Source organism: Podarcis bocagei, assembly GCF_964188305.1.
Source record: "Podarcis bocagei genome assembly, chromosome: 9".
In the NCBI taxonomy this organism is placed as follows: Eukaryota; Metazoa; Chordata; class Lepidosauria; order Squamata; family Lacertidae; genus Podarcis; species Podarcis bocagei.
In genome coordinates this window covers 71,127,528-71,152,362 of record NC_138134.1, presented here as the reverse complement: position 1 = coordinate 71,152,362, position 24,835 = coordinate 71,127,528, and the positions used below count along the sequence as shown (strand labels likewise).

The following is a 24,835-nucleotide window of genomic DNA, read 5'->3' as shown; positions in this document are numbered from 1 at the left end:
TCATTGAGTTTCCGAACTCTGGATCTCTGATGAGCTGACGGATCTGAGGACCATCAAAGCTTTCAACTTCTCCATGGTCAATCCTGGGAAAGCCTGGCACAAGTAAGTGAAGCAGTCACCATCCTTGTCCAGAGCCTTGGTGAACTGCTTGATTAAGCCGGGCTTGATGTGCAGTGGTGGGAAGAGTATTCAGTCTCTGTCCACCAGAGGGTCGTTGATGACGTTCCTTTCTTTGCAAGGCACCAATTCCTCCTGCACAGGCCAGTCCTTCTTCATGTAATGCTGAGCACGGTCCCTACTATCCCACATGCACAGAAAACATGGGTACTTGGTGAAGCCAGACTGTTGTCCTAACAAAAAGTTCACCATCTTCAGGTCAACACAAATAAACCACTTATGCTGATCATAACCAATTTTCTCCAGCACATACTTCACCGCTTCATAGTTCTCCTTCAGTGTACTCGAGTGAGCCAGCGGTATAGAGGCAAACTGGTTGCCGTTGTGTAGCAGAACACATTTCAGTGGTCGCTTGCTGCTGTCAATGAACAGTCTCCTATCTTTGGGTTCGTACTGTGGCACTCCAAGCTTGAGCAGAAGCTGCGCAATATCTGCACAGTACACCAAGTCCTTCTCTTCCGAGAAAAAACGGAGGTACTCTTGATGCCTGTTGTGGAAGAAGCTGATGCAAGCACTGTCAGAGAGGAGGTTTTTTTCCTTCAATCTGGATGCCAACAGTTAGGCACAGTCCTTTGACAAGCTGAGGTCGCGAACTAGATCATTCAACTCCTTTGGGGAAAATGGATGTGGAGCATCATCTTCAAGAACCACTTCTTCTTCTTCATGTCCTTCAACACTGGAGGCATCTTTGTCACTAATGTCAAGAAGTTCTCCGAAGATAGGCACTGGAATTTCATCACAATGAGCTACAGGACGAAGTGCTGATTGAAGATCAGGATACTTGAGGCTGCTCCGGTTCTTTCTGTTGATCCCAGTCACATCAACAGCGCAGAAGTAGCAGTCAGTGACATGGTTTGTCGGCTCCCTCCAAACCATGGGAATTCCAAAGTTCAGACTCCTCTTGCCATTGGTCCACCCACGTAGAGTCTCGGTGCATGCCTTGCACACCATGTGTGGCGCCCAAGCTTTATCCTGGTCACCAAGTTTAAATAAGCATGGTAAGCAACGTTATGCTTTGCCGCACCAATTTATGGAAGATTTCGAGGTTTTATGACTTCAAACTGATCCCTTTTCGACATAATCACCCAGAACTATCGGACCTGAATACTTCTTGTCATTAAAATAATCATTTCCAATCAAAACAATTATTCGACATGGCATTTTACCCCCACCAACTTCTTCTAAAATGCTCCACACAAGCGTAGATGTGAACAAAAACGTAAAAAAACAACATGTGGCCATAGCTCAAAAACTTGACCTGATTGAGCAAAACCAATGTGATTTTTGGATTCAGCGCATCAGATTCGTCCTAAATCAACTGAAAAAATGCAGACAACAAATTTGTTGTTGACCAGTGTAATAATAATTTTATTATTTATTTGTCGCCCATCTGACTGGGCTGTCCCAGCCCCCCTGGGCGGCTCCCAACAAAATATCAAAACATCAACACAATAAAATATCAGCTTCATTTAAAAGGGAGGGAGGGGTTTGTGTGTGCGTTTGTACGTTTTTACACAAACTGCTCACTGAACCTGAACATTTTGGGCACATATGTTTCTAAATTTCAGTGTGGCTTTCACTGTCGGTAAAATGAGAGCAAGACACCCACTTTGCTCCAGAGTCTCCTTTTCCAATAAAATAGAACTTAATCCTTTTGTGTGTGTGTGTTTAGTAACATGCCAGGTATGGCCTGGACTGTCTTTTGAGTTTAGAGAAATATTTTTCTTTCAATCAAAATATTTGGTTCCCTTGCAGCCCTTGTTTGTGCTGCACGAGGCCTCAGACGCAGTTAACAGGTTTTGGGTTTCTATAGATACAATCTTGCATGCTGTTAGGTCAGCAGTCAAGTTGGCACAGCCATTGATCCAGTGTGAAGTCCAAGTCCACTCACCCCATCTCAAAAATGGGAATCGTAAAGATGAAATGGGCTAAGATCGGGAGACTGGTGTGCTTTCCCTACAAGGAAACTCCAAGCCATTCTTGGGCTCTTCTTGGATTATAAAAAGTATGCTCTGTGGGATATTTGATTCAGCAAACTAATTCTTAGCATGACTGCCTTCAACCTGGAGCAAGGAACCTTTGGTCCTGCAGATGTTGGAGAACTACAATTCCCATCAGCCCTAGCAAGCACAGCCAATGACCATGGATGGTGGAACCTTCAGAGTGCCACAGGTTCGCCACACCTGCCTTAAACTACTGTATATTATTCTGATCATTTATTAAATGTACAAAGGGGATGGGTAGTACCTCTGGTGGGGGACATTACAAGCTCTTTCTGGAGTAGTTTGTCTTATCTTTGGTCCTCACCAGTGGCTCCTAGAAGCTGTCAGCATGCGGACGCAGCCAACACCTGGGAAATGTTTTCGACTGGCCAGCTAAACCAGGTGAGGATAGAGTAGATGATGGGTCTCAAATCCTTGGTTAGTTAGAGACTTCCCCTGAGTGTGAAGACAGGATCTGACAGATTGAGCGGATGAGGCACATCGAAAGCACATCAAAGTGCAAGTAGATAAATAGGTACCGCTTTGGCAGGAAGGTAAATGGCATTTCCGTGTGCTGCTCTGGTTCGCCAGAAGCCGCTTAGTCATGCAGGCCGCATGACCTGGAAGCTGTACGCCAGCTCCCTTGGCCACTAAAGCGAGATGAGCGCCACAACCTCAGAGTCGGTCACGACTGGACCTCATGGTCAGGGGTCCCATTTCCTCTATATCTATATCTATATCTATATCTATATCTATATCTATATCTATATCTATATCTATATCTATATCTATATCTTTTCTATATCATCTATCTATCATCTATCTATCTATATAAAGTTGTGTGTCCTTGTTTCTTAATTTTATCCTTTTACATTGTTTTGTATGATTTGTTGTATTTTATGTATTGTGATTTGCTGCTATTTTTATCGCTTATAGATGAGTAATCCTTTCTTGTAAACTGTTTATTACTTGCTGATGTCTCTCACATTGTTTATAAATTGAACTGAGCAGCAAGCAATTGGATTGAATAACTTCATTAATTTCCCCCAAAACAGCCCTCTTGACCTATGGGCATATGGGTGACATTTCCCCCCCCCCCAAAAAAAGGTCACGAGCATGACTTCTTTGCACCCAGATTGTCTTGGGCAACTGACAAAAGAATTATTGTGTAGCCTAGTAAGTATCCTGGCAACCAAATGGCACCTGTTGTTTCCTGCAGCTCTTTTGCAAAAGCAAAAAAGGGCACCTTTTGTCTTTCTGAGCCGGATTCATTTAATGCTAAGGTCAGCTGCGAATGCAGGGGCCTCCGAGTGGAAATGGTTATTGCAGGTAAATGCTAGGAGAATCGCCAAGCTCATTCCATGCCAGCTGGAATTGGGGAGGGGTGACAGGGAGAAATCTATTTGTCTGGCTACAGCTAACATCCTCATTGCTTATTAAAGCTGAATAAACACTGAGCTTTATATGTCGGGCATACTTTGAGATGGGCAATGTGTGACAGCTAATAATGCAAGTATTACTTTCAAATTGTTAAAAAAAGGAGTAATTTATTCTGCTGAAACCAGTGCTTTTTCTGGGGGGATGCAGGGGTACGCTTACCCCTAAACATTTTGTGAATGTAACAGAAGAAGAAACATTTTTAAAAATATTTTTTAAAAAGTTTCTTCTCTAGCATGGTGAATCGTCAGTTCCATTGCTACCCCCGATGGCAGTTTCATTTCCTTTCCCGGTGTTTCCCAAGTTTCAGATGGAAGCGGGCGTTTAATGAGTGAAGCAGTGTAGAATATGGATGTGTGGAATTGGGAAGATGTTAGTGCACACAAACTCATGCGAGTGGAAGTTATTGTGAGCTGTCAGCTGTGTAATATGAGCTAATGCATGTTCTTTGTACTTTTGTCCATCTACTGTATTTATTTCCCCCGATTTAAACTATAAAATGGTGATTTCCTTGAGTCAAAATGAGAGTACCCCTAAACATTTTTTAAAAGAAAAAAAGGCCCTGGCCTAAACTATACTGTAGTGTGAAATGTCTAGCCTGTACTTGCCCCAGTGGCTGTAATTTCATAATATGTGCATCCCCCAATCCAGGGATGTGCTTCAAAGATCCCCTTCATGAGAGCAAGGAAAGGAGATGCCTGGAGGATTCTCTCTCATCTAAAAAGATCCATAGGTGGGGCCACTTCCTGCTACCATATTATGCCACCTCCCCAAAAAACAGGAAGGGTTCTCCCCTTCCATTCAGAAATTAGAATTGGTTGGTCTGGGTCTCTTTGAGCAGCACATCCACACGCCCCTTCTTCAAAAGTGTCAATGCTTGATCAGCTTCCTCGGGGGCGAAGGATCCGATTCACTTCCAGGGCAAGCAGTCTACTGCATGACTAAGCCGCTTCTGGCGAACCAGAGCAGCGCACAGAAACGCCATTTACCTTCCTGCTGGAGCAGTACCTATTTATCTACTTGCACTTTGATGTGCTTTTGAACTGCTAGGTTGGCAGGAGCAGGGACCGAGCAATGGGAGCTCACCCTGTCATGGGGATTCGAACCGCCGACCTTCTGATTGGCAAGCCTTAGGCTCTGTGGTTTAACCCACAGCACCACCCGCACCATCCCTAATTTTTAGGAGCTCAGTGTACTCCCAAACCACCACCAGTGGATGTTTCCCAATTCAGAAAAGCCTCTCTCTCCTCCTGTTGGGTGTGACACCACAGTGTTGTCTCACCGCATTTTAAGCATTGAGCACCTGCGTGTTTCTAACAAGAAGCTGCTACAACAAAGACACCTCGCGTTGCTTGCCGTACTGTTTTAATGAATATCAAAAGCCAAGTCTTTGGCTCTGATTTATACATCCAGAACAACAGCACAGCTGTCAACTCCAGGGAAGGTTCAGAGGTCTGCCGGGCCCCCATTTGGGTGGGCAAGTAGCCAGCAACACTGACCAAGGGAGGGACTAGGGTTCAGTTCAAGCACCTGCTGTGATTATAACATGTTTTCTGGCAGAGGCTTCCAAAAACAATGAATATTATCCCAAGTAGTAATCATTCCTTTCTACTCAGCACTGGTATGGACTCAACTGCAAGGCTCGGCCCAATTCAGGCAATGGAAATGGAGGGATTTTTTTGACAAGTGGAACTGTTTAGACTGGGGAGAATCCACGAGGGTGACAAAGGCGTTAAAGGCAGCAAAACGCAAGGGGAGGTCAAAGCTGTCCGTCTGCAAGAAGACAAAGAGAGGTTTGCTGGCCACTCGTGGGATGAATTTGCTTAATTCACACAAGGAATCCCGACGAAATAAGGGAACATGGGCTAACATTTCCCTCTATTTTGGGGTGCAAGCAAAGCTTTCCAGGGCATTAAAGGTAAAGGTACCCCTGACCATTAGGTCCAGTCGTGACCGACTCTGGGGCTGCAGCGCACATCTCGCTTTATTGGCCCAGGGAACCGGTGTACAGCTTCCGGGTCATGTGGCCAGCTTGACTAAGCTGCTTCTGGCGAACCAGAGCAGCACACAGAAATGCCGTTTACCTTCCCACCAGAGTGGTACCTATTTATCTACTTGCACTTTGACATGCTTTCGAACTGCTAGGTTGGCAGGAGCAGGGACCGAGCAATGGGAGCTCACCCCGTCGCGGGGATTCGAACAGCTGACCTTCTGATCGGCAAGTCCTAGGCTCTGTGGTTTAACCCACAGCGCCACCCACGTCCCTTCCAGGGCATTAAGATTGCCCCAATTCTAACCAGCGGTGTCTTGGACCTATCAGGTTGTGGCAAAAGTCAAGGAGGTCAACAACTGGTGAAGCCAGAGCCAACTAATTCTAGTCTTGTCCCCATCCTTTCTTCTGAGTCTCAACGGGTAACACCAAGGCAGAGGGGGAGGAGATTGCCGCCCACTGCACTGGCTGGAAGTAATGGGCCAGCCTTCACTGGTTCTCGCAGGCTGTGGATGAGAAGCCTCAGAGTGCTTGCAGCAGCTGTATGGCAGTGGCTATAGCCCCTTTCAGTGCCGCTACTGCTTGCTAGCTCACACATTCACCTTCCCTCCAGCAATACCTGGCAGTTTATTGGATTTTGCTGTGGGTTTCTTGTTCTCCTCCACTGCTGAAAGTGTAAGCCAAGCAGCCAAGCATTGCCATAAAATATTCCACCAACCGTGAATACTAGGAACTTCTCTCAAATGTGAAATGAAGCAACAGAGTCTTGCAGGGAGCACAGTGAATCCTTGGGTTTGGCGAGTGGCATTCAGTGATATCAACAGGTCTACTCTGATTGACTTAGTTGGAGATTGTCTGATCTTTTCGATTCCTGGTTTGCCCATACAGAAGACAACTTTGCACAACAGGTTACAGACAGGGCAAAAACCAATCCATGTGTTATGTTAGAAGGCATGCAAGCAAACAAAAAAGTTGGGACGACACAGATAAATGCATAAAGTTACTTTATTTTCAGTATACATTTAATTTTGAAAAATATAAATGCTAAAATATCTCTTCTTCTTCATTTCTTGATTCCATAAAAGTCACAATAGAAAGCCTCATAAAACTGTAAAATTCTATAATTTTATAATAAGGAATCTCATGGTTTTTCTTTTCATATTCCGGGGGAGGGGGGGAATCATTCAACAATTTGAAATGTTTTCTTCTCTCTCTCTTGAAAAACTCCTGTTTGTTCCACTGTGTTGATCTACTTCATTTCAAAATAAAGTGGCTGTGTTTTCGTTTTAATAAGTCATTCCTCCAAAGCAAGTACAGACTTTTTATAATAAGAGTTTTACAACGAACAAATAATAATAACAACAACAAATAACAACAAAAAAGTATCTGAAAGTGCATCTTGATTCCGAGAAATAATGTGAATGCATGTATTGTATTGGGGAGGAACTACAGAAATGAGACAGAAAAGGACAGACAGACAGACATGAGTGGTCAGTATGTTCACATTCTATGTCTGGGACAAAGTTATCTCTGGCTCTTTAAAAGTTTCACTCAACATTAGCCCTGAGCAAAAAAGAAAAAAATCTCTTTGCAGAGTTTGGCTGTGAAGTTGGTGTAAGCAACACGCCTTCCTAAGGCTATAGTCCTCAGTGAGGCCAATCATGCCTCTCTGACTGGCCCGATCAAAGCCACCTTTCCTCCTTCCCTTTTGCCTTCTCGGCTCTTGCTGCTCCTGGTGGCTCTTACAGATCTAGAAAAAGACCAGAACCACACATTCATAGCCTGAGCGCCCACCATTTTAAACTACAAGCCACTGCCACTGGGCCAGGAGTCTTAATGCGCACAGAGTGGCACTCCTCTATCCCTGCTACCTCTGTGGTGAAAGCCGCGTACCTTTGCACAACAGCAATGAGTGACCAAAAAAGTTCGGTTTCAGAGTAGGAGTGACCATTTGGACTGTGACAGGATGTACTCCACCTTTCGACGGTGACAGGGCCTCCATCCTTGCTCCCATGTTTCCTTAGATGCTTCATGCAATGCACGCATGGACTTAGTGCCTGGGATGGGAACCTTATCAGTCACTGGGTGCAGTGTGTACCCCCAGAGCAGCAGTTGAAGAAAGAGTAGGGCTGGTTCCTTCTACAATTTAATTTAATTTAGTACGACTGTCCAAAAGGCTCCACAATTAGCCCTTCTGTGGAGTTTGAAGTGAAGTGTGGGGATGATAAATAAAAGGTTTGTAGCCACAACGTTATAACTAAGACATAGAAATGTGATGTCAAAGTCTGAAAGAATGACACTAAATCTCTAGGGGTTCCACACTCAAGTTGGTGGCAAAAGTAATATAACTTCTGTGGACTGCGCTCCAAAGATCTACAGGTTTCAAAGCTATTCTGAACATTTACCTTTTACTTGACCACCAGCACAATCCTATAATAAGTTTCGCTGCGTTCAATGGGGCTTACTCCTTATGAAGTGTCCTTTAAAAAGCAGCATGAATTGTGTACAGTACTATAGGAGAGAATAGCAAGCTTCCAAGCTGCAGAGCAGTTTACTTCTGGTAGAATCAGAAGGGTTTTGTGCATCCTGAAAGTATGCTTCACTCAGTCACTCTCTATTCCTTCTCTCAACTGGCATCAGTCCGGTGATGGGATGAGATTTATGGTGCAGTAACCTCAGAGCTCTATGGCACCACACACAAGAATGTGTTGCTATAGCCATCTCTCTATTCTTCTGTATCCCATTTATATGTGAAACTTTGTTCTTCTAGGTTCCCAGTAGCTCCCAAGCTCTTAAACAGAAGGGAGCTGTGACTCTGACAACCAGTGAGACAACTGGGTCTGGCTGGCACGTAACGATGAGCCATGGTTTAGCAAACCATGGTTTAGCGTCATGTGTGAACCCTGTCCAGCAGCTTCACTGTGACCAGCTTTCTGCCCAAAACCACACCTTGAAGCCATGGCTTGTTCCTGGTTTATAAACCTTGGCATGGCTTGGTGTTATATGTGAAGCCAGCACCTTTCCTGAACCATGGTTTGTTTCGGTGCTCCAACTCAGATGTTCAACAAATAACACAGACATGAGGCAAGAGCAACTGTAAAGTAGCTTTGGAGGAACAAGCCATGGTCTGTCTGATCATCTGTGAAAGTCAAGGTTAACCCATCGTTGGTTGAGCGAACAGCAGCTTAACGAAACCATGGCTTAGTATTATGTGTGAGCCACGCCTTACTCTCACAACACGCAGGAACCAAAACGCTCCTGCACAGAAACCAAATGCTACACAAAAAGTGCTCATTTCCTGTAGCTGAAATATTTAGAGGGTAACTTTACACTACACAGTCTGGTTTTACAGCCATTCCTTCATCTAAGGGGATTTCTGTGGTGAGAGGCCATGTGGAACGGAGACCCTGAACAGAGACTTCTCTGCAGCTTCACCAAACAACAATTCCCAGCGCTCTTTTTCAGAGGGAAGCCATGCCAGTTAGACTGGCAAAAAGGCCGATTTGCAGCTGTAGTGTAAATAGACCCTTAGGGCTGGGAACTGCAAAATAAATAAATAAATAAATGGTGCAGCCAGGCACGATGAAGGCCAGGAGTGCATGAAATGCAATATCTCCAACCCTTGTTCCTTCCTCCTCCTCCTCTGCCCCCCCCCCAATTTAAGTGGTACAAGCAACTGAAAACAGAATTGTCTCCCCTTCAATTCCAATGCCATTTTCTATAGTCAGAAGTTACCACAGTAAATTCAAGTACAAGTTGAGGAGTGGAAGACCCTTGCCAGGAGACAATGACCACTAGGAACATACCAATGGGAAAATGGGCATATGTGTGTGTGTGTGTGTGTCACATAACATCTCAAAAACGTCACTGTTGGTTTCAAGGTTCTTGGCTCCCTTTTGTGCTTTGCACCTTGATGCACATATAGAATCACTCCCAGCTAAAACCAGGGAGGTCGAATGAGTCTCTGCTCCCGCGATCAGGATTTTACTCCTGCAGAAAATAAGCTCGCTTCCACGCTCTGCACTGCCAAATCAGTGGAGAATCCAATACCTATGACAACAGGAGTCTCCAACGAACTGGTGGTTTGGACAAGCACAGAAGTGAGGTACTTGGCTGCTGGAGCAAAACTACTCTTGTCTGAGAGGGCCAGTAGATACAGACCCATACACAGCACACTGGTCCTAACCCAGAAGGGCGGTGTGGTCAGAAATCTATGCGCAATGGGGATGCCAGCTCTCGCATGCTCCCAAACTGCCTACAAAACTCTGGGGAGCCTTAAAGTCTCAACCAAAATGCAGTGCAAGGAGCTGCTGTTTCAGAAAAAAGGGAGATGTCCTGGGTGCGCACCCAAGCTGCTGCTCAGGGATTGCCTGGATCATGCCCGGTGTCCTTAGTCCTCCCTTGCAAGAGTAGCCTGGCTAAAGAGCATTCTGAGAGTCACTGGAGTGGCTACAGCCAGTTTCTAATTATGGCTTTTAACAGCCACTGCATATAATGCCCATCCTATTTTTATGCCTCTGCATCTCATCCACTGCGCACCTGGACCTAGTTGAATTTGGAGCCAATCTATATGCGCAGCAGAATCGCGTGCGGCACCTTTTCCCAGGCTACAGGTGGTGGAGATCATGTTTTAGATTTTCTCTCAAAGGAAATATTCTCTGAACACTTTTATAATTAAAAAAAACAACAACCTAGCACAGTGTTTCTAAACCTATGTTTCCCCAGATGTTGTTGGACTACAACTCCCATCATTCCTAGCCAGCATGACCGGCGGTCAGGGATGATGGGAGTTGTAGTCCAACAACATCTGGGGACCCACAGATTGAGAACCGCTGCCCTAGCACATCAGCGAGAAGGGTAGCCTAAAACCATTCTCCAGAACGTGCTCTCTGTGCAGTGAGGTTTTTGCGGGGGAACTACAAACATGTCATTCCTCCCACATGCAGTATGAAGTAGCACAGTCCCCCCAAAAATACACATAATGGGATTTTACTCTATATAGATTGGCACGGGGTGAAAAGTAACTTAGTGTGGTTCTAAGCCTTGATATCACCCTTGCCTGGAGGACTTTAAATCTACTCTACATAACGTTTGGGTAGGCAGGAATGAGGCTGGTAATTAAGGCATTAGAAATGCCTCCCCACTCATCAGTTCCACACCACTTTTTTACACCTGTGTGCAGTGCTTTTTTCTGGGGGTACGCAGGGGTACGCACACCCCTTAACATTTTGTGAATCTTTGTATTTTTGTCCATTTACTGCATTTATTTTTCCCGATTTGAACTATAAAATGGTGATTTTCTCGAGTCAAAATGACAGTACCCCTAAACATTTTTTTAAAGGAAAAAAGCACTGCCTATGCGGACACACACACACACACACAGACACACACATGTACGTGCCAACATGTATGTATAAATGAAATAACACTAACAATTCTGGACAGGGACTCAACACATGACTATAGTCTGCATCTGCTCATTTGACCTTACTCATTCCCCGTTGGAAGGGAGTTTGCAAATTGTTTCCGCTGCGCACCCCTCGTTCACGCTGACGGCGTTTGTGCAGAGGTCTCCATGAGATGAATGGCGCCAGTGAGGCAGCAGAGTGGGCCGACTGTGCCGGTTGCGTTCAACAGAACCACCCAAAAATCACATGCCGTTTAAACTTGGGCCCCGATTCCTTCATTGGCTGCAACTCGGTGTTGACGCTAAGCTACTAACTGTGGTTAAGCAAATTAGCCTCTTGCATGCCTCCCAAACTGGGAAAACAACAACAAACCTTGGCTTTTAGATTGTGTTCGGTTTGGAGAGGAAACAAACCACAAGTCCTGATTTGGGTGTAACACAAAGCCAGCTATTCTGTGGCAAGAGGGAGGGAGGAAGAAAACAGGAGAGCTTGAGCTTCATGCACAAACTAATTTGCTAATTTGCTTAGCCGTAGCTCAGCTTCATGTCCAGGCTCAACCGCTGGGTGATCAGGTTGTTAAGGAAGGAAGGAAAGAAAGAAAGAAAGGTTCCAATGAAAGGTATTAATATTATATACCCTTGAGATTGTGGTTTTGTTTCTGTTTTTTTCTGTTTTTTCTTCTTTTTGTAAAAATCACATTATATAACATACTATACAATTATTATTATTATTAATCTTCTTTTCCTTTTTTTAAAGAGAAAGTCCGACATCTAGAAATAAGAGGTAGAACTACTCAAAACTATTATGTTTCCTGCTGCAGGAAAAAAATTCATTTTTTTTACAGTAATTCTTTAAAAAAAAACAGTTAAAAAATTGACAAAAAAATATAAGTCGCAGGTTAGGCCCCCATAATTTAAAACAAAAACAATGAAGGGGGGAAAAGAAAGAAAAGAAAATAACACTTGTCAATGCAGCCGACAGGTTAAGAATCCATTAAATTGGGACAGAATAGAAGTTGCAAAGGGTAGGGTCCACACACTCACAACAGTGATGGGGGAAAGGGGTGTACCATTTTTGATTCGTTTGCTTGAGACTCTTGAAGCACAGGTGATGTTAAGAACATGTTACGGTTAGCAGCATTTTACCGGAGCAGAGGACTAATGAGAAAGGGTGGTGAATTAGACCAGAGGTCAGTTTTGTTCTGATAAAGAGGGGAAAGACATGGGGCGGGGGCCCAAACAGAAAAGAAAACACTGATTCACAACTAAAAAAAAAAACCCCAGTCAGTTCTGCTGACGTTTCACAAAGCTGTGATAATATATCCTTAATACTTCCACCCCTCTGCTGAAAAGCTCAAGAGGAGGGCGTACGACGTATTGTGTGTGACTGAAAAGGCAAAACCAAGAAAGAAAAGTGTCTTGGTCAGAATGAAAGCAAGGAGCGAGTGGGGGGAAATAAACAGAGGTAAGGAGGGGGGGAAACTTAAATGCTTTCAAGAGAAGAATGTGCCTTGGTTTTACCTAGGCAGAGAGCATTTTGGATATTTGGCTAGTAGTAAAGGAGAAGGATGAAGAAAAGGTAAAAAGCCGGTTTCAGCTGAAGATTAACGAACACATTACAACGTAGTTTCTGTTCCCTTGCTCCTCCAGAAATAACTGTCTTCAGGATCAAGCTCTATTCTAATTTGAGGCACAACTTTCATTGGAGTTCGTGGAGGGCTGGAGAGAGAGATGAGAAAGAAAACCAAAATCATAAAAGCAGAATTTATACACTCAGATGAATCCCCCCCTCCCTTGCTCATTCTAACCACCCCTATCTTTTATGTGGGTGCAATAATATGAAAACTATCCAACAGCAATATGAAGACAGCAACAGGGTTGATTGCAATTACCCCATTCTGCCGGCGGAGTCCCTGTAGATATGGGATAATAACGTTCCTTTGAACGTTCCTTTGAACGTTTGAAAACGCAACAAAGGTGCTACGCATCGCTTATGCCATGGAGGACTTGCACAATGCGCTGGAACATGGGCCAGGGTTTAAAGAGAAGGCCCAGAAATGTTCCCTAACTTTGGGAGGTATGTTTCAACTGGGTGGGAAGTTATTTCTTACGTGATACATGCAGGAATAAACACACTGGCATGGAGCAATTCTAGAAGCCTTGGCACAGAATGCCTTTCCTGATACATCCCAAGGAGGAGGCAAGTGTGGTATAGTTTGTAAAGCGGATTTCCCCAAGTGGGTACCCTCCAGAGAGCCCTGACACCGGGTCATTGATATTCTACAGCAGAAAACCATAATTAGACTTGCTGGGAGGTGCTTCCATCTTGTAATTCAAAGATGAGGTTACCTCGTGACCCCCAGAAGTTGCCGGGCTGCAAATTCCCATAAGTCCTCATGACAAAGCATTACAATGTTGACTCGTGTTTAGTTTGTGGTCTACTAAGATCCTTAGATCCTTTTCACATGTACTACTGGCAATCCAGGTGTCCTCCCCCCCCCCCCATCTTATATTTGGGCAGCTGGTTCTTCCTGCCTAAGTGCAGAACCTGACATTTGCCCCTATTGTATCATGCCTTCCTTTCTGGTTGTCATTTCTGTCCCACCCACCCCGCTCAAAAGGACACCATCTGCTACACGATTACTTGTTTTTAAGCATCTCCCATGCATCACAGCCTTGCTCATCCTGAGTTAGGCGAATGCCAGCTCTATAAAAGAGCTTTAACTTTTTATGGAGGTGACTTATTTCGCCCGGAGGGGATCGATGTTTCGGTGGCATTTTGAGAAAGTGGCAAGCTTCACCAAATCATTCGCTTTTGCTGATTCTGCGTAAGGGCTTGATCCTGGCACATTGAGATTGCTGTCAAAGCTTTATTTCATTTGCAGTGGAACTTCTGTACTGGAGTTTCAACCCACCATACCAATGAAAAAGCTGAATTACAAATAGTTTGCATGCAGGTCATACATCCACATAGATCCTCACCTTGGCATTGTGAGGGAGTGCAGGAAAGGAATTTTATCAGCATGATGTATGGCGTTCAAGGAATGTTGGTGATTTTTCTCCTGTTGTTTTTTTGGAAAAATAAAATAATAATGCTTATCGACTGGTTGATTTTAGAAATCTCTACACCTCTTTTATTTATGAATAAACACAAAGCAGCTAAAATAAAGTTGCTATATCTTGAGCCCAGTACAAAGTTGCCTGTTACCAAGGCAAGATGGCGGCCCAGGAAATTGAATGCCACACCTCCAAGTGCAAAGAAGAAGCAGAGCTGTGTGCCATCAACATATTGCAGACAACATACTGCAAAACTCTGGATGACCCCACTCAGTGGTTTCATGTAGGCGTTAAACAGCACAGGATATTTTTGTGTTCAAGCTGCAGATCTTCAGATGTTGTTGGACTCTAGGGCTGCCATATTTCAAGAAGTAAAAGGTCCAGACACAAAAGTTATTTTTTAGGGGGAGGGGGAATCACCCAAAAAGTTGTTTGGTCAAACAGATGCTTACTTGTTCTGTTGGCAAAAACCCGGACACTTTAATGATTTTTCGAAATTCCTCCTGGGACGCTAATTTCGCTGTGGAAATCCCGGACATGTCTGGGAAATTCCGGACATATGGCAACCCTCTTGGGCTCCAGTTCCATCATCTCTGCCCAATGGCCACCCTGCTTGGGGATTGATTTGTGCTGGGAATGCAACAACCCCTGGAGGACCACAGCTTCTCCACCTCTATCCCCATCCACACTCAAGAGGGAAATGGAAAGCTCCATTTTCCTGGGATGGAGAGGACTGTGACACTTCAAGTGAAGACAACAAAATGGCAGTTTTGTATTCAAGATGTAGCAACTTTTTAATAGACATTTGTGGTCCCATCTGATTGTTCTGCTGTCACCATAGTTACCCCTGAACCAAGCAACCCGCTCACCAGTGCTACACCTTACTTATTCCATCTCTCCTGCATCTGAAGCTTTTGGCACTTACCGTCTTCCTGTCTACCCACCCAGCCAGCATCATTCCATTCAATTAGCATGTCTAACAAGCCCATCTCTTTCCACCATCTTCCCCTACCCAAAATAGGCAGTCTGCAAGTCTGGTTCTCTTGCTCCGCATGTTGCAATGGCACCATGAGGGCGGGCAGGTTCTGATTGAGTCTACACGGATATTTCGCCCCTCTAGGATATTTGCCGCTTGGTTTATATCTGCAGAGAGCCAAGCCATGCATTCTTCTCCCACCAACTCGCAAAATATCCACCTGCGAGTTTTGCACGATTCCTCCTATTCAGCAAAATGCACACCGAACCATACAAGACCTGCCCCATATGCAATCAATAAAGCAACAAACAGAAGATAGGCAAGGGAGTGAGCAGAGGCGGGGCTGCAGTGTTTTGTTCTCATTTTGAAATGAAAAAGGCAATTGCGTTTTAGCACAAATGGAAGAAGAAAGTGAATATCACCCAAGCCACCTAAAGGAAGACAAGCGTGTTAATAGTGCTACATGATTCACAGGATGATCTCTTTTTCAAAAACAACAACGACACAGTGGACAAATATTATATGCTTAAGTTCTGATTTTTGGCGGGTGAGTGGATCCTAAGGAAACAAACAGCGCGAGACAGTGGTGGTGGTGCTTCTATAAGGCTGCAAAACCAGAAGATTAGCCAGCAGGGAGGGAGAGCTAAAGGAAATCATTGAAGAGCGTTAGAAAGTGCAAACACATCCACTGTGCGGGGTCAGAAATATACCATGCCATAAATGGGCTGGATTGATTTGGAGGGTTAGAAAGAGAGAAAGAGAGAGCTAGTGACGGATCTGTTAGCAGCTGGATAAAAGCAAATTAAAAAAAGTGGAGCCACAAAAGGAGGGAAGAAAGAAAAAAAGCAAAAAACCCAAAACCAACGAACTTACAAGAAAGAGATATTTTTAAAAGCCAACCAAATATATATATATATTACATGCTGTGTAAGAAAAGACTGGTTTAAAGAAACAACATGTAGATATAAGAGGGGAAAAGAAAACATCTACGGAACAAGGGTTTTTTTTTTCTTTAAAAAAAATCAATATTGTAAGTATATATAGATATATAAACCTATATCTATATATCGCTATATAGCTGCTTTTTGGAGGTGCAACTGAGACTGAAGCAGGCATGCAAGGTGTTAGTTCTACTCACTGTCGGAAGGTTTGCTATCACTTAGGAAAGGTTCCTGTTCCATGATGTCCATTGGAATTTTAATACTTGGGACTTTTTCTGAGTAGGGGCAGTCGGACTGTGGAAGAAACGTGCACAAAATTTCTTAGAATGCTTCCATCTCGCCCGTGCGCTCTCTCGCTCTCTCTTGCCATTCCCCACAGATTTATCCAGGGCGTACCAGCCCAGCTCTGGCACTTCAGGGATTCCTTACCAACTTGCTATTGCTTTTTTAACTGTAGCATCAAGTTCGGCAACAGCTCCACCTGCTGGCAGTTAAGGAAATAACCGTGCAATGCACTTCAGTGCACTTTGCTGCTGTCCATTTTGCGAAGGTTGTTTGAATGATACTGCAGAACTTTTAGGCCAATAGGCATTTCTTTTTTATTTTGTTGTTTATCCTCATCATCCTTCTGCTCCTCCAAGCAGCTCATGGTCATCAAGTGCCACAGCTGCTAATTTGACAGAAGCCTTCCAGAAGGGTCTTCATCACAGCTCCAAAAGTAGTCTACTAAACTCAGGAAACAGAATGGGGTTGGGCTCCAGATTCCATCTCTGCAGTATAAGGCGGGTGTGTTTGTGGATCGGCCCAAAGCTACACCTCAATTCGTAGGTCCTTATAGGTTTTGATGACCATAATTTAACCACAGAAGGCACAAATCACATGAGACATTTTGCACTCATTTTATGAAAAGCATGGGAGCCCTAGCTGGCAACAAGTCTGAGCAGGAAGCCAATCCATTCACTGTGAGGATGATGAAGCCATCAAGACCAAAGACACAGAAGAACAGGCAAGGATGGCCAATAAACCCTAACGACTGAATTAGAAAAGCCAAGTGATGGTGCCACGTTTTCTCTTGAAGTCAATGAAGGCAGACTTACAAATATGTTAAGTGCACAAACACTGCCGCCTATTAATAAATAAATGGACCACTGCCTCTTAATTAACAGTGCAAAATCTCTGAGTCACCATGTGTGACGGTGCAGCCAATCCTAAAGATTGAAGTGGTCAAGAGGTATTCATGCTTCCAGGGATGTCACAACAATTCACTTAGCTCCTGGGAGCTGTGGCACCTGAAACTAGCTGGCTTCATGACAGCTGGGCTCAGGAATTATTACGGTGGGGAAATGGAGAGAAGCTGTGTGTGTGAGGCAGCTGAGCACTGATGTAATTATCCTAATGCTTCTGGAAGCCTGAAACCAGCCTTCGCCAACTGGAACCAGTAAGCTAGCTTTCGCCAAACTTATGCACTCAATGTAAGCTGGCTAGGCCAGATGGGGCCTATAGTAAGGAGAGCACCAGGATGGCAAAGGCTGCTGTAAGCAATGCTTTTGTTGCTCCCCAACTGTCTTACACTTTTACACACACACACACACACACACACACACACACACACACACACACACACTTCCTCCTTTATTCAATTTACTGCTTTCTGAGGCTAGTCGGTATGGAGCTTCCTGGAAAGTTACACACCTCAATTGTGTCACACACACCTAGCGGCCAATAAAAGACCTTCCTCAGTCCGGGATCTGCCCTGTGGGCTGGAGTTGCTGACTTCCAGAACAGAGCCTCATAGGAGAAGCCCTTAAAGGGCTTTTGCAGTTTCCATCTGCCTTAACAACATGTGGAAATGGCGACGGTGGCCTAGGGAGTCTTTGTAATGTGGAAGAACAGCTGAAGAAGGCACATGAGTATTAAAAATGAAAAACCCCAACACAATTCAACACATTGCAAGGCACAAAGTTGGGTTAGCATGCCCGTCTGTCAGTCAGACTCAAATACCTGGAATCAAGAGATCATCAAAAGCCACCCTACAGGCAGACACTTTTCTTGTTGCTGTTTCTAAAGTGAGATCACCAACAACACATACAATGCAGAATGTAATTGAGCAAGTCAGATGCTTTGAAAGCATTAAAACAAAAGGCAAATGAAAAGGAAAGAAAACATCAAAATAATATTCTCACTGTTAGTGTGGATGGCTGCCAAGATTGTGTGGGCCCTGAGATAGGACGGTATACTATTCTTATTCTTATCCTTATTATTGTTGTTAAAAACAGAGAATTAACTGAAAAATCAAGACTTGGGAGCATAATAAACATGAAAAAGGAGAAGGAACTGTCATATATCAATAGACTTTGATAAGGGAAGGGAAAAAATAGGTTCTTGAAAATTAACCCTTCTTCCATAACTTGGGAAAGGCAAGACTTGAAAGTAAGGCTTTGGGTGGTTTCTCATGAACATATTGACCAAATTTGCTGGGGACATATTCATATGGACAAACGTAATGTGTGATCAAAGCTGCTGATAGCAGGAATTCCTTTGACTGTTGAGACTGAAGAAAATTCAGCTGCATTCATAAGAAAGCTTTGCCAGCCATCTCTCTCTCATCTCCTGGACTCGTGTTAGAACCAGCCACCCGAGAAGGTTACCAAGGGCTGTCAGGATTCACAAAAGCATTGTTGGGCAATATCACTTGAAAAGAGCTGGAAATACAGGAGACAGGAACCCCAGTGGGTTCAGTGCCAGACCAGGCAGGTGATGAGGCAATTCCCCCAGAGCAAAAAAAGACATTTGAAGAACTTCTATAGGTGGGTGCAAAGAGACAGACTGGGTGCCTTTGTGCGTTGTGATCCCAATGTAGCCAGACAAATATGAGGTCACTTTCATGTTTGGCTGGATGCACAAAATGGTCAGAGGGAGAAATTCCACAGGCTATTGGTGTATGCACAACTAAAGATTACAGAAGCTTCCTTTTCAAAGTTTGCCGTTAGATGTGATGATCCTGCACTGTCAGCCAAATGCAGAAGTAACTACGCATTCAACTGGCTGAGTGGGACCACCATGTCTGAGTTTGCTCAGCGTTGTGTAGCAGAGGGACGGTTCGGAGAATTGCGAGGGCAACAGCTTAGGGATGCTCGAAATCCATTTTAGGCAGAAAAAGAGCATCACCTGGGCTATGTCTATTTTGTGCTACAGTACATTAAAATCCTGTAGCCAGGTAACCTAAATTCTGTGTGAATTCTGCCAGGGCCTTTTCAGTACTGGCCCCAACTTGGTAGAACGCTCTTTCACAAGAGACTAGGGCCCTGTGGGACTTGAGATCTTTCTGCAGGGCCTGCAAGACAGAGCTGTTCCGCCTGGCCTTTGGTTTGGACTCAGTCTGACCCTTTTGTTTCCCTCCCCTTATGGTCTTGATCTATGGGCTACTTTTAAAATGAGGCTGCATTTTAAGCTGCATTTTATTCCCCCCCCCCCCATTATGTGTTTTTGCTGTAATTTTACTGGTGTTAGCCGCCCTGAGCCCGGCTCTGACCGGGGAGGGTGGGGTATAAATAACATTATTATTATTATTGGGGAGAAAGCTGCATTCTGCAATTTGACGAAGTATTTCCTCTTATTTTGCTAGTATTAGAGAGAGGTTACCATGAACCATACAAGATACTCATTTGGCCTCCCCACAACCATCAGACCAACTTCCTTCTTGTTTTTGAAAACTTTGGCAGGCATTGCCCACTTCAATATTGAATTCAGCACCTGCTGCAGAACTGTGAAATACACACAGCCCTGTGTATTAGGCGTATCAGCCTCTGTCTTTAGCATCAGACATAGCCAAGAACCTGTGATTTCATGGCTGAGGTGGCATGAAGTGAAGATAGTTATGTACATAATCCAAACCTGAAGAGCTGTCACAAGTTAGCCAGCATAAAAAACTTTTTTTTAAAAAAATAAATGTTAACAATGGTGAAAATGGCCTTACATCTTCATTGTCACTGTCCAGGCTGCCTTTCTTTTTCTTCTTTTTCTTCTCATCCTCTTTCTTCTTCTTGTCCTTTTCTGGAATGACGTCGTCGAGGAAACTGAGGTCGTGCTGGGAGAAGAGGTAGTCCATCGCCTTTCTGACTGCCACCAGCGCCAGGATCTATCAGGACAGAAGCCAACACTCCCTTACTGACATGCAACATCTCCCCCACCATTCTGGCACCAAAGCTTACCTTCTTTGCCTCACCTGATCTAACGTAGGGCTCCTCCCTCAGCCTTCGAGCTGGTAAAGGAAGGGTTAACAATATTTGAAACCTGAGCGGCCGCTGCAGTCAACCCGGCTTGAAATCGATCGGAAGTTCCGCCACTCAGATTCCAGGTTTCAATTTCTCGAGTCACCCGCAGGTTGGAAATAAATGGTACAATATTCAGAGATCATGATGTCAAGTGCCGCTTGTAAACTCTGCAACAGGCAGAGCTGCAAAATTGCACTGTCTTTATTGGAGATGTTCAGGAGAATAAGACAGGAGAGGAAAAAAGAACGGCAAGCACAAGGATTTCCTAGCCTCACTTTGTAATTTGCAGCAAAGGGACCCAAACATAATTTGCATGACCGCCTCAACCTATGGGACGACTACCTCGGAGTGCTCTTATAGCAAAAACAAGTCTGGCAAGAGACATTCTGCACATGGATAGCTTTCAGCTGAGACCTTGTATAGCTGTGCAGCATATTGTATATATCTGTGGCTTTGAGGAATATCCACCAGGAAGCGGGGAGAGGTGGGGAGGCTAGGCTCTGTTTATCTTACGTACAGACAGCGTAGAGGCAGCTGAAGGTAAGGGACATGGTGGTTCCCCTATCTGGAAATCATTATTTATTATTTTATTGAATGTCTGCACCACCCTTCATCCAAGGATTACAGGGAGGTTCACAATATAAAAACACAAAAATACATGACATAGTAACAAATAAAAACAATCACCCATGATACATCAAAGTTTAAAATTCCACAGATGGTCTATTAACCTGAGGATTGTCTTTAGATGAAGTGGGGTGATTGGGGAAGGAAGAAATAACCTGCAGGAGTGATACCCTTTCAAAATTGAAATGTGAACATGGGCCCAAAAATGTTGACACTTCTTGATGCAAAGTGATGCACATTGGAGCAAAAGCCCTAATGACTGCACATAACTGAATTTGCCACAATTACTCTAGGATACAGTGGTACCTTGGTTTACAAACTTAATCCATTCCGAAGTCTGTTCTTAAACCAAAGTGTTCTTAAACCAAGGCGTGCTTTCCCATAGCACTCAATTTACAAATGGAACACATTCAACAGGAAGCTGAACATGTTCTGCTTCCAAGACAAAGTTCACAAACCAAAACACCTACTTCCAGGTTTGCAGCGTTCTTAATTCAAGTTGTTCATAAACCAAGCCGTCCTTAAACCAAGGTACCACTGCAGTATGAAAATGTCCACTCAGTGAAGGTCAATTTTTCTGCCCTCCACTCCTTTCCCCCACCCCCATGTTGTTGCCCTGAGGAAACCATCCAGGAAGGAAGAAACAGAAGGAACTAGTAAAACTTTCCGATATTACCAAAACTCTAGCCTACAACTACCGAGCTTCCTCAACTTGAAAAGTTGCTCGCTGCTATTATGCCTGATCAGATAATGAAAAAAAACACCTGAAATATATGGCTGATCCACACGAATTAAAGCTAAAAGTTATTAGCCACTGACTACTGAAAGGTATAGGATCCAACTGCAAGAGAACACCTCTGTTTTTGCAAAATAGGAAAGACAGAGTCTTCTCAGTGGAAGGCTGGTCCAGGCTATGTATAAACTATAAACAAGGCAAAACAAAGAATGTTGGCCATCTTACCAGCACACCTAATTATTTCATACCCACCCATCCCTCCTTTCAAACATATTTTGAAAACCTCTACAACATAAGGGTTCCCCCTCCCCCTTTCAACCACTCAGCGTTTATTGATATGGTTTCTTTTTTGTTGATTTTATCTTATATGTTGCATTCCACCTTGCTATAGCTTTATGAAATGCTGATTATATACCCATAAATAAAGAAAATAAACAAATTCCATTACTAACACCGAGACATAGAATTGTAGAGGTGGGAGGAACTAGAGGTTCACCTCCTAGTCCCAAGCCCCCTGCAATGCAGGAATCTCAACTAGGACATACTGCAGGGCTTGCTCAGGAGCCTTTTGGTTCTCTTGAAGATTTCTCTTTAATTAGGTACTCATAAGAACATGGTCCCTGCTGGATCAGGCCAAAGGCCTATCTAGTCTAGCATCCTTTCCCCACAATGGCAGGCCAGATTCCCCCTGAAAGCCCACAAGCAAGACATGACCACATCAGCACACCTCCCACTTTCCCAGTTCCCAACAAGTGATATTTGGAGGCATACGGTCGCTGACAAAACATGGCATTGCCCTCCATGAATTTGTCTACTCCTCTTTTAAAGCCATCCAGGAGGGTGGGCATCACTACGTCTTGTAGAAGGAATTCCATAGTTTGCACTGTGTGAAGAAGTCCTTTCCTTTCGCCTATTCTGAGTCATCCAACGTTCAAATTCATTGGATGTCCCAGTTATTAGCATTGTGTGTTAGAGAGATTCATTTATGTGTTTGTTATTATCCCAAAGGCTTAGAAGCCTAGGGATTACAGGATATGAACCAAAAAAAAACCACACATGTGAGGGGGGGGTTTTGGGGGGGGAGGTTAAGGAGAAAGAATGGCCTGTTCTCTATCTCGCACTGCATTATTAAACTTAAAGGTAAAGGTAAAGAGCCCCCTGACCATTAGGTCCAGTCATGGCCGACTCTGGGGTTGCGGCGCTCATATCGCTTTATTGGCCGAGGGTACAGCTTCTGGGTCATGTAGCCAGCATGACTAAGCCGCTTCTGGTGAACCAGAACAGCGCACGGAAACGCCGTTTACCTTCCCGCCGGAGCGGTACCTATTTATCTGCTTGCACTTTGAGGTGCTTTCGAACTGCTAGGTTGGCAGGAGCAGGGACCGAACAACGGGAGCTCACCCCGTCGCGGGGATTCGAACCGCCGACCTTCTGATCAGCAAGTCCTAGGCTCTGTGGTTTAACCCACAGCGCCACCTGCGTCCCTTATTAAACTTACTTTTCAGCAAAATAAATATGTTCAAATTGTTTCCGTCTTTGGACAGGGAAGGAATAAGGTTGTGGAACTGTGTCACTGATCAGCAAGGCAAGTCAGGCGGCGCTAGAAGGAAGGATGGGTGCAACAGGTGGCAGTCACGATCACACCAACCTACCATGACTGGGAATATGATAGCAGCCACTGTAGATTTCAAGATCCAAAGGAGAGCCAGACACACCACTTGGAGGAAAGTGAAGAGGTGGACCCGGCGAAGGGGGACATGGCGCAGGTAGATGAAGTCAGGCTGGTGCTTCAGAGGCATCAAGAGCAGCTTCAGGCGGTCCATGAACTGGGGTGGAGAAAGGAGAAGGAGCAGAGTTCAGTGGTGCTGGCATGCGCCAATGCAGAAAAAGCAAACGATAGATTTAGTTTTGCTTCTAGCACCTGACTCGGGAATCAACAAGGCTTTGGTACTGCTTTAAAGCTCAAAAGAGGTGGGAGCTGCAGGATACTCTCCTCAAATGCACAAGCGCCATCGTGCAGGTTTTCTGCAGTGACAGGAGGGTTTCCTCAGTGGTCAGCGTGAGACTTCTGGCGGTTCCCTCGCTGCGAGAAGTGAGGTTACAGGGAACCAGGCAGAGGGCCTTCTTGGTAGTGGTGCCTGCCCTGTGGAACGCCCTCCCAGCAGATGTCAAGGCAATAAACAACTATTTTACTTTTAAAAGACAACTGAAGGCGGCCCTCTTTAGGGAAGTTTTTAATGTCTGACGCTGTGTTGTTTTTAATATTCAGTTGGAAGCCGCCCAGAGTGGCTGGGGAAACCCAGCCAGATGGGTGGGGCATAAATAATAAATTATTATTATTATTATTATTATTATTATTATTATTATTATTATTATTGATTCGCTTGGAAATAAACCAAGCTAATTCTCAGTGGGAAAATAATAATAACCTGGGTTAGGTTTGTATACAATGTTGGTCCTACCTGGAATAGGTCTATTGAGATTAATGGTCACGACTAACTTATGTCCATTCATTGCAAAGAGTCTGCTCTAACTCTCGAAATTTCCAAGCCAAGCCAACTTGGGAAGTCACGCACTTCCACCCTCCTTCCCAGACACACTGACTGTCAACCCCCCACCCCAGCTTCATCAGCACCCTAATGCCCCATCCCTGCCCCTCTTTTCCGCTTATCCCAGTCATTGTTGCCCAACAGAAGTGTGATTCAAGGCAAAGGAGATGTTTGAGATCATAGAGTTGGGACCACGAGAGTCATCTAGGTTTACACCCCTGCAATGCAGGTATCTTTTGCCCAAAGTGGGGCTCAAACCCACAACCTCGAGATTAAGAGCTGCACATTCTACTGACTGAGCTACCCCAGGCTCAAGCAAATCTTTTTCAGCTTTGATTTTAATCAGAGTCAAATGAGCATTATGAAATTTGTAAACGCTTGCTCCAAATTTGAGGTGGGTTTTCGCCTGAACTCAGATGAACTTCACCATCACCGTCACTCCTTTTCAGAGCTCTTAGTCCCAGCCTAGCCACCTCTGATACGAGCGTGCCAGGGCCAGCCCAAGACATTTTGTCTGAGGCAAAACACAAAATGGTGCCGCAAACGCACACATCCAGGCAAGGAGGAACAGGTGATCTACATTGAGGAGACCAGCAGCATCATCTACTTCCCAAGAGGCCACCGTAAAGGCACAACTGAGGAGCAATGCATTCCTTGGAGGCTGAATCTGCTGTACTTGTGG

General features: G+C 44.5%; 1 protein-coding gene across 7 annotated transcripts in view; it reads right to left on the bottom strand.

Annotated features, from left to right (window-relative positions):
* Positions 1 to 11,644: 11,644 nt before the first annotated feature.
* The window catches only part of SLC4A4 (solute carrier family 4 member 4), a 193,103-nt gene continuing 179,912 nt past the window's right edge, over positions 11,645 to 24,835 (bottom strand). For 4 of the 7 annotated variants that reach the window (XM_081206955.1, XM_081206952.1, XM_081206954.1 and 1 more), the window contains 4 exons: positions 23,257 to 23,430; positions 19,944 to 20,105; positions 13,976 to 14,055; positions 11,645 to 12,712 (listed from right to left, as the gene is read on the bottom strand). In XM_081206955.1, coding sequence (XP_081063081.1) covers positions 12,610 to 12,712; positions 13,976 to 14,055; positions 19,944 to 20,105; positions 23,257 to 23,430 — 519 coding nt within the window. In that variant the 3' untranslated portion in view covers positions 11,645 to 12,609. Of the gene's footprint in view, positions 12,713 to 13,975; positions 14,056 to 16,164; positions 16,262 to 19,943; positions 20,106 to 23,256; positions 23,431 to 24,835 lie in introns of all 7 variants that reach the window. The other 3 variants (XM_081206957.1, XM_081206953.1, XM_081206958.1) reach the window with 1 other exon arrangement.